The sequence below is a fragment of the Akebia trifoliata genome, unplaced genomic scaffold (assembly GCF_017979445.1).
Source record: "Akebia trifoliata isolate Shusen 1 unplaced genomic scaffold, ASM1797944v1 Contig00280, whole genome shotgun sequence".
NCBI classification, from domain to species: domain Eukaryota; kingdom Viridiplantae; phylum Streptophyta; class Magnoliopsida; order Ranunculales; family Lardizabalaceae; genus Akebia; species Akebia trifoliata.
The window spans coordinates 34,811-45,626 of NW_028236928.1; the positions used below are offsets into that span (position 1 = coordinate 34,811).

The 10,816-nt window shown below is 33.0% G+C and overlaps 1 protein-coding gene across 1 annotated transcript; it reads left to right on the forward strand.

Annotated features, from left to right (window-relative positions):
- The first annotated feature begins 5,841 nt into the window (after nucleotides 1-5,841).
- Nucleotides 5,842-10,486, forward strand: LOC147381744 (protein unc-13 homolog). Its single transcript, XM_086430020.1, has 7 exons — nucleotides 5,842-5,944; nucleotides 6,575-6,656; nucleotides 6,758-6,933; nucleotides 7,031-7,095; nucleotides 8,045-8,333; nucleotides 9,279-9,345; nucleotides 9,578-10,486. The coding sequence occupies exons 2-7, from the start codon at nucleotides 6,646-6,648 to the stop codon at nucleotides 9,828-9,830; spliced, it is 861 nt and encodes a 286-aa protein (XP_086286146.1). The 5' UTR covers nucleotides 5,842-5,944; nucleotides 6,575-6,645; the 3' UTR covers nucleotides 9,831-10,486.
- Nucleotides 10,487-10,816: the final 330 nt, after the last annotated feature.

The window sequence follows — 10,816 nt, forward strand, 5'->3', positions numbered from 1 at the left end:
GCTCCAAAACTAGGGTTTATGGGGGGCTAGGGGAGCTTCTAGACCTACTTCTCTTAGGGTTTATGATTTGATACGAAAATAGGGTGTGAGCACCTCTATTTATAGATGTTTTTAGGGGTTGATTTGGATAGAGTTAGTGTTTAATTAGAGATCTTTTAATTAGAGTTGTGTTTTAGTTAGACTTGTTTTAGGTATAATTATGTTTTAATTAGAATTGTTTTAGGTAGAATTGTGTTTTAATTCAAATTATTTTAGGTAGAATTGTTTTTAAGTTAGAATTGTTTTTAAGTTAGAACTCTATTAGATAGAGTTATTATTTAATTAGATCTCTATTATGACTTTTAGTCTTATTTGATTGACTTTTAATGTTTTGACTTTAGTCTTAATTGATTGACTTTAAGTATCTTGACTTTAGTCTTGCTTAATTGACTTTAATTTTGACTTCAGTCTCACTTGATTGACTTTAATACCTTGACTTCAGTCTTGCTTGATTTACTTTAAATTTTTGGAGAAGGCCCCTCCATTATTTCTTTAATTCTTTGGACCCCCAAATGGAGGGGTCCTTAAAGAAATATCCCACGAACCCTCAACAATTTTGCCTGAGAGTCCGATTAATCGAAAATTTTTAAATTAATTTCATTAATGTTTCACTTTAATTATTTAATGTTTTATTTATTAATTTTGAATTTTTTAATTATGAAAATTGTGAAATTACCGTTTTGCCCCCGGAGAGGACTTTTCACGTTTTAAGTCGGTTTTTAATGTTCTAGGATGTTTTAGAATCGGTTTTTCGTAAGGAATTCAATGAGAATGTTGGTTTGTGTCATTTATGAAATTTTTTGTGTGAAACGATCATGAACTTTATGAGGGGTATTTTCGTAATTTTGTCAAATTTTGTTAAAATTGGCGAAATGATTTATTTGGTTTTGATTTGTTATTTTATGTGTTCGAGAGAGTTTTCCTAAGCGTAACGTAGGCTCTAGGGTTGTTTTGAGGTTAGGGGTATTTTGGTAATTTAATCATTTTTAGTGATTTTTATCGTGAAGTTTCTTTTTGGTTTACAAGATGATGATTTCTATGTTTCTGGGGTCGTATTTTCCTAGCATAGCGTGGTTTCTAAGGTTTTGTCAATTCGAGATACCTCATCCGGATTTCTGAAACACATCTGGTAACAAAATAAAGCAACGGAATACACATCCATCATTGGGAATCATTGCAATCGGATTGACGAGTTGATTAATCAGGCGAGTGCAAAAATGGGGTGTCTACACTTACTGATGCATATCTTTTGTAAGGCATAGAGGATGCCTATATGTTATTGGGGTTGGGACTTATAGGGTGTAATTCCTTTAGCTATTGATAACTTGATTATTTTCAAGAAATATTTCGTATTTTTAATTATAAGCAAATAATTTAGTAGTATAGCAATATGTGATATTCATAAAAAATTATACTTTTGATTTGAAACTTTTGAAATAATACAGATATTTCTGGAAACTTTTGAGACTTGACTTTGATATCATTTACAAAATCAAGTATATTTTTGAGGAGTTTTGAGGAACTTTTGATGGTTATTAAGATGACAGAAGATTTGGTTTGTGGTTGAAGAAAGAGATTAGAAGAGGTCATGAGGGTTTGATGAGGGGATGAGAAGAAGAGAAGAAGACTTGGAATTTCAAGTTTGAGGTTGTTTCAAATTGCAATCCTTCATGTACATTTGAAGAGAGAATAGAGAAGTACATTCAATAGGAGTCAGACCCACGACCAGTCGATCATATGATTAAAAACCACAAACCATACCATTAGAACACAATATTCAATAATTAATTAAGCAACAAATTTTATAAATAGCTTTTATGAACTACTTGGAGACACTTAATATTTGTTTTTGAATATTATGAAAATTTTAATATATAATTCTAATTATAGCTATGTAAAAAATGTAATGTTTTGATGTATTTAGATATTTTAGGATATTCAAAGTGCACATCAATGTGAACTATAATATTTTTTTAAGTTTAGATTGTATGTTTTAATTTTTAAAGTTTAGTTTTACATATTTATTTCTAAATAAATTAATTTTGATAACTAAACGTGAATGCATCCAAATGTATCGATTTTTCAGAAAATCATTACATTGAAACGATACGACTTTTTAAACCATGTTCTCACCAACTCCCAACTCCTAAAAATCCCAACTCCCAAAGTTCAAATTATTAGTTAAATGACTAAATCAATTATTTGACTTTACATTTCAAATTTGAGGTTGCTTCAAATTGCAATCCTTCATGTACATTTGAAGAGAGGACAACCAAATGAATATAGCAATTTCCAATAAGTATTATTAGTAATACTAATGGGATCTCATGTATACATAAAATGCAAGATTAATTTTAAACCCACCCAAAATAATCAATCAATGTGCGAAAAGAAAATCCATAATAGAAAATAATAGATATAAAAAGGATGTCTGTTAAAAAAAAAACCATTTATCGCGATGATTGTAAATAATTGTCAAAGGATTAAATAACTAAAATAAATGAAGAAATTAACAATTACCATGTTCGTTATTCAAAAGTTTTTTTTTTCTATAGCCATTAAGGTATAAATGAAAAATACAATTATCTTTTTATTTTAAGTAAAAATATATCACATAAAATAGTATTTTAACCATCTTATCTTAATGGTGAACCAACTTATGCCCAGAAAGATATAATATTTTAAAATTTAAATTTATTTATTTTAAAAGATTGATGCATGCATAAGTATTGCTGATTGCAATTAAGCAGCTTGAAATTGTCATGAGTGGTAAATTTTAAAAATATTTTTGGTTATTTTCTTGATAGACTAATATGAAATGTGTGAGAATCTCTAGACTCCCAAATATGACTCACAAAAAAAAACACGTGATCCCAACCCTTTAAATACAAAATCCAATGATTGAGATTATCCTCCGGATAAGTATCTCTGAGATTTGTATTATCAAGATATTCATAAATCTCAACCATTGGATTTTGAGTTTAAAGGGTTGAGATTCATGTGTTTTTTTCATGAATCATTCTTAGGAGTCAACGGATCCCAACCCATATAAAATATACTATAAAAATACATTTTATAAAATTATTAAACTCTATTTTCATAAATAAAAAAAGGAAAAAACTTGAGGGAAGGTTTTATGTAATAGACATGCATATCATCTCAATAAAAGATGTTTATAGGGTTGGGATCATGTGGTTTTTCATGAATCATTCTTAGGAGTCAACGGATCCCAACCCACATAAAATATACTATAAAATTACATTTTATAAAATTATTAAACTCTATTTTAATAAATAAAAAAATGGAAAAAAAACTTGAGGGAAGGCTTTATGTAATAGACATGCATATCATCCCAATAAAAGATGTAGGTAGGGTTACAAATATTATTTTTTATTTTTTTAAGTAAAATGTAAGGATACCACTTGACTTTTGTGCTTGAATATCTTTGATGTGGTAACATGCAAACATCAAATATTCATATTTTTAGCTTTAACTTCAAACAAAGTGACTAAACTACAACGACTAAGCAATCAATGGTTCTAAGTTGTTTCTCTAGAACAATTGAAACATTCTTCAATTAATTATGTTGAAATGTGGCCAAAGTCATCCATTATCTGACCCACCCTTCCTTGGGGGACCTATGAATGATCCCTCACCCACTAATTTTGTGGGTGTCATTTGATGCAGGTGGGTGCATAAAAGTTTGGCACAATCTTTACTAAAACGGGACTTGGTGTGGTACTGTGATTTGTCATTTAATTAATGGGAAATGTTCAGCACCCTAAGTTTTACCACACACTTTAACAAATGTTTTTTGTCCTACATGGGTTAGAAATTTTGGAATGGGCTGATTTTTGGTGAGGATGATCTCTATGATTAGAAGATCATCCTCTCCAAAAATCAGCCCATTCCAAAATGTTTAGCCCCATGTTTACAAGTTGAAAAATCGTGGACCGTCCATTTTTTGTAAATCATTTTTGATGGGGTTAGAAGTTTTGGAATGAGCTGATTTTTGGTGAGGATGATCTCCTCACCATAGAGATCATCATCACCAAAAATCAGCCCATTCCGAAACTTCTAACCCATGTAGGACAAAACGCATTTGTTAAAGTGTGTGGTAAAACTTAGGGTGCCGAACGGGACCCTTAATTAATAAGTGCCCTATACATTTGTTTGGCAAATAATTGAGTGATTTGTAAATGAGTCCTAATAATATGACTTACCAAGTGTCATATTCAACTAATTCCCTGATGTGGACAAGTTCAGGATCTATAGATCTGTATGCCCTAGGATGCATGGCTCCCTCGGGATATACTTATTATGGGGAATGCAATCGTGTATCTTGAGGCATATAGATCTATGGATCTCGAGCTTGTCACGTCAGGGAGTCGATTGAATATGCCATCTGGTGAGTCATATTATCACGATTCTTTGTAAATATATGCACATCTTTTGGTGAATATTTGAGACACTTCACCATGTTTTCAAACTAATGACATGCCTCCTTTGACCTTGATTACAAAGACATAAACACCCTCATCTTTGACCTTTAGTCCCAAATCCTTGATTATTCTTTCCAATATAAGTCATCTATTAGCTCTTATCGGTAAATTATTCTTGGACACTTTAGCATGGCTCTTTGTTTGTCTTTTCTCCCTGGCTTTCTTGCTTTTACTTTTGTATCTCTCTTGGAGGACTCCTTGTCCTCCCTTTTTTATTTTTGATCTATTCAATTGCATCTTCATTACATCTTTTACCTACAATTCCATTGTTACATAGTAGCTCTCACCGTCAACCTTTAATAAAAAACCTTTAAATTTATTTATTTATTTATTTTCCCTTTTGAGAATCAATCATCTTCAATCCATCATTTTCAACATAATTTTTAAATGCCCCCATCTTCAACCTCGAAGATTTACAAGGTTGAATACATAGGTAAAAAATTTTTACCCAACAAGTTCAAGATGACTAGTTTTTGAAAGAAAAATTAAATAAAAGATTGAAGATAATGGGCATTTATGACATTTTTCATTTGTAAATGCGTTGAATCTCATCAATTTGAAAACACAAAGATGCATTTAAGATATTCTTCAAAACCTCCGAACTAACTCTGTATCTAAATTACCCCAAATGATTTGAGCTTTTTTTTTCAATGGTATGGGCTAGTGGCAATGGATTGGTTTAGGCCTAAAATTTGATCCCATAATTTTGGATTTGGATTGATGTTTTGGATTTCGTAAAGTATCTTATCTAATATCTTATTATATTAGATCTATATCAACCATGTCCTTATTCGGTAAGGACACAATCCAAAAAAAACATACAAATTAATTATATATTTGTTTAAATATATGATATATGAAGTTTACTTAGATTTTGTACATCAAATTGGTTTTGATCTGATCCGATTGTTATTGAATTGGGTCTGGATCTTAATTTTGAGATCCATTAGAAACCCAATTCGACAAGTGTGATCAGTTTGAAATTCAATGCGGATCGATCCATGAGAAGCCCATTGGGCTTAGCCAAAATGGATTAAAAAGGTGGGACCCACTTATTAGTGGGTCCCACCAAATGCACGTAGGTCCCACGTGTAGTGGCGGCGAAATAAAAACACGGAAATCTTTCTTTAATCTTAACAAAATATTTAAAATATTCAGAAAAAAAGAAGAAGAAATAAATTATATTAAAAATAGGGAGATTCTATTGCCACATAAAAGTTTGCTAACGCCACCCCAATTCATATGTAAATCACGAAAGAATTAGCACACATCTTGGGGTGGCATTAGTAAAAGTTAGTGTGGTAATATAGAATTTCTAAAAAAATATGAGATTTGATGGTATGAGCACTTCTGCGCCTTCTATTCTACTCGCTCAAACCCAAAAAACTACTCTGCTTACAGAGGTACAGTTCTTCGAAATCTAATCTCTTTCAATTCGTTTTAAGTGATAATTTTATTCACATATTTAATGTTATTTTTTCTCATTACATGCTAATTTGTTGAAATTGAAGTGTTTTTGGTTGGATCTCTTGGCGCGACATACCTCTCTCATGATCTAATCCCAGATCTACCAACATCTATGGTTCTGTGAACTTCGATGACCTTAGGGTTTACAGAATCTTGCTTATTCTTGTTTTTTTTTACCCGAAAAAAACTGGGTTTGCTACTGTTAGTGTTAAAAGTTTTGTTTTTTGGTTGAATTAATGGTTATTTTGCTGTATTTGAAGTCTTTTGGTGGCCTATAAGTTGAGTTTCCGTAGAATTTGTTCGGAAAAATGTAGTTTTGTATCAATTTTTGAACAAGTTTGATTGAATTAGGGGATGTTTGGGTGACTAAGGTTCAAATGGGCAACTTAGATGGCAAAGAAACAATCCCCACTTAAAATTCTGACAATGCTGTCCAATTGGGTTCTCTTTAATAAAAAAATGTGTGACTCTAATATTGGTCATAAAGGGTATGTTATTGTATCCAAATATGTTACTAATGTGGGTTCCCTAAATTTTGATATATTTTTTTTTACTGATATTTCTAGGTGGTGGAGCGATTTGTTACTTCGATTGTAATTGAATAGAAAGTTACTAACTTTGAAGTTTCCGGGTAGTCATGGAAGAAGAGTATGTGTCCTTTATATTATTTGTTAAATTATTTCGTGGATTTGAAAATTTCATACATTTTATCTATTTATTTATTTATATTGACTTCTGATTGAAATTAGGGGAAATACCCTCGAGCTTCTACAACGTTATCGACGTGACAGACGTGTACTTCTTAATTTCATACTATCTGGTAGCTTGATTAAGAAGGTTGTCATGCCTCCGGGTGCTGTTTCATTGGATGATGTTGATCTAGATCAAGTTAGTATCGATTACGTCCTCAATTGTGCTAAAAAAGGTGACGAAACATATTTAATATATTCGTCTCATGGGTATTGTTGTACTTGTACATTGCCATATATCAATGTTTTTTTAATGGTCATGTCTTGATATAGGTGGAATGCTTGATCTTTCTGAAGCTATTAGAGATTACCATGATAGCACCAGCTTTCCATCTATGGTAAGCTATGATTTATTACGCACATTGTTTCTTGAGTTATATCATATGAAATTCTGCTGGACATCATTTTTTTTCTCACCTTTGATATATATATTTTTTTGGATAAATATAACTTTATTGAATAAAAAGGAGAAAGAACAAAAGGCAGTCAAGATGACTGGCCTTACAGCAAAGAACAAAAACTAACTTTTAACACAAAGAGTCCCGCCAAAATACAAACTCTTGGAAAAAACACTGTTGAACTCATTGAACACTTTAGACTAACAGAAAAGTGACCCTAAAATATTAATAACAAGCTCTGGAGTTGAGGATACCTCTCATTGGAAAACATGTAATACAAGTTGGTTTGCTCTTTTTCTTTTTTCCTTGTTTTTGCCTTCTTTAGAAATGCACATGGTATTTTGTAGCAGACAGTTTCATATAGTTAGGGATTGAATCTGTAGCTCAATTGGTTGGCATACTTCTCTGCAACCATGAGATCATGGGTTTGTCTCGGCTTATCATCTGCCGAAGAAGAAAACAAAAGAAGGCAAAAACTTGTCATTGGTGCAAAAGTTTCCATTTTTTGAGTATAGACATACAAAATGGAAATAGAGATGCTGGCTCGCAATGGTTATTTGGATGCAGCCTAAGTGGCAGGACTTAAACCAACCCCCACTGACCTGATTTTTTTGGTGTTCCCAGACAGCCCCTGTTGTTTGTTGTTTGTTGTTTGTGTGGCCATTCAGCTGAATGGTTGTAAATTAATAGTACCTTAGTGGCATCTGGAATAGTTATTTTTTTGTATTATCCATTGTAATATGTTAAGAAAAGCTGTTTCTGTCCGATGTCCATCTTCTGGTTCTGTGCTTTTTTTTTTTTGTGTGCAGATTTTGGTTGGATAAATCAATCAATGCTTCACTTACCGAAAACATTAGCTATATATTTATGATTCATTTTACTTTTTCAGAACAATACAGGGTCCATGGAGGAATTTTTTCTTCTTACAGATCTCGAATCTTCAGGATCACCTCCAAGAAGGCCACCACCACCAATTATGGTGTATGCTCCGTCACCAGTTGTGCCAAGTCTATCAAAATCACAGTCCCTTCATTCTGCACAACTTCAGGAGCTATCTGTTGATGATATTGATGATTTTGAAGATGATGATGATGAGGAGTTTGATAGCCTTAGGGTTTCAAGACGGAATCCAAATGATGCTAGTGATCTTGTGTTAGGCTTGCCTTCTTTTGCGACAGGTAATTATGATTTAGAAATATAAAGTGATAACTGATAACCATGAATTCGAACATTCATCTTAGAACAGGTGTAATGTGGTGTGGTCCATTTGATTTTCTTTGAAAAGGGGAAGTAGGGAGTCACTATCCTTGAGAATAGTGACAAAGTCGAGGTTCGTGAATAATTCAGCAAGAGAAAGCTTTGGAAAACGTCAAAAGTCTATAAAAGCGGGAAAACATTGAATACATTAAAAGATAAAAATAATTTTTTAAATATAAAAAATATGTATTTCATATATTAAATGATAAATTAACACTTAAAAAATGCTAAAAATAAAAATAATCTTTGATTTTTCAAAAAATTGTTGATTAAATCACGATTAATCGTGATTTTTTTCAAATACTTCTCAATTTTTTGAAAAAATCGTGATCTAGTCGACAACTATTAGAATCGTGATTTAATTGCGATTTGTTTTAAAAATCTCAGATTTCTGTAACTAATTCCTTGAGAAGTGTCTATATATTGGGACTATTTGCTGATTTTGGATTATCGGATACTGCAATGAGAAGTGACATATCATGAAATGTTTGTATATATTAATTTATAAAAAATAGATTGATTACTTAATGTTTCAAAACTCAAGTTCATACATAGTTTTTAGAGAGGGAAGGCGGAAAAGGACATGGGATATGGCATTTTAATTTGAGAGAGTTGCTATTGCCACACCAATTTTTACTAACACCACACCAACTGTGCAATTCTTTGGTGATTTATGTAGGAATTGGTGTGGCATTAGTAAAAGTTGGTGTGGCAATAGTAACTCTCTCATTTAATGTTCATCCAAATGAAGACCACAGTCTTAGGCCGCCTCTTGTACACTAACCTTGTCCTGAAAAATCAAATCTAATGTCTATTGGATAGGCTCATTGGCATCATTTGATTTTTCATAAATTATCTGTTTGCAGGCATTACAGATGATGATCTACGTGAAACAGCGTATGAGATCCTCTTAGCTTCTGCTGGTGCTTCAGGGTATGCTTCTAATGTCTGTGTTGATCCACAGACATTCTTCCTGTGTTTATTTGTAGAGCACTTCGTCCTCTCCAATGACTTTTTTTTTTTTTAATTTTTTATTTCATTTTATGTTTTATGTTTTATTTTTTATACATAGATCATGGGTTTTATGTCATATTTCATTTTGTATTTTTCCCTTTTTGCCTTCTGCATGATTTATTTTCTTTATTTGTTCTAATTTTTTTTATAGGGGTCTGATAGAACCATCCAAAGAAAAAAAGAAAGACAAGAAATCCAGATTGATGAGGAAGCTTGCTCGTAGCAAGAGTGAGCATGTTGCACCCCAATCGCAACGTGCCCCCGGATTGACTGGTTTGTTGGAGACCATGCGTGTTCAGCTCGAGGCAAGTTACTATTCACCACTACTTCCAAGCTTGTATGCGTGTGTGTGCATTTTTTTAAAGTTTACCTGCCCTATTTCTGGTCGACCATGGAATTCTTGAGTTCTTGAGCCATGGAGTGGCTTTTAATGTAAGGCAGGTCTATTGTAATATTCTCAATTAATTATTTGATTGCCAATTTAGTGGTTTCGTGGGCAAGGTGAATCCAGTTTGAGTTTTTGTAAATGTTGCTACGTAAAGAGAGGGTTGTAAGTCAATTGTGTTTCATACACTCTTATATTAACCATAGTCTGTTTTGTGCAATTAAACCTTCGCAAGAAAGGTATCAACTATTGCAGAAGTACCCTGACACATTCACCCACAAGTTTTTAAATGTCAACCATGTCCTACTTGAACGGAAGCTCTCATACTCGTCTTTCCCATAGCTTTAGTAAGGACATCTGCTAGTTACTCATGAGAATTAATACGAGGAGTGTGGAACTCAATGAATGTTGGGCCTAGTGGCCAGGGCCTCCCTCCAAAAAGGGAGAGGTCTTGAGTTCAAGCCCTTTCATTGGCCGCCACAGGGATTTATCCCGGCTTAGTTGGTATGTGTAGTGGGCGAGACATGGTGCTCTAAGAGGCCAGTTGCCTCGGCCTTGCTAGTTGGGCCTGTGGTTCTGGACACCCCCATCATCATCCAAAACAACAACAACGAATGCAGAACACTTTAGAAATTCCATATGAAATGACAATCATCTTCGATGTGCTTGGTCTTCTCATGGTAAATAGGATTGATGATGTTTTGATTGAACGCTGCTCTATTCCCATAGACAATTTAACAATAAACCCTTATTCAAGTGTGAATTTAATCCATAGCATGGGTCACCCACGCTGAGCAACCATGTTCGTTTGCTTGCCCTGCTAAGTAATAAGATTTCCCCCGATAAAAGTTTAGTATCCAGTATTGGATCTTCTATCTCAGAGAGATCCAACTCAATTTGCTTTTGTTTAGATATCCACATCAGAGTGACCATGGTCACTATACAGGATGCTCTCGCCTAGACCAGATTTCAGGTATTTGAGGATCCTGTACACCATCTAATGAC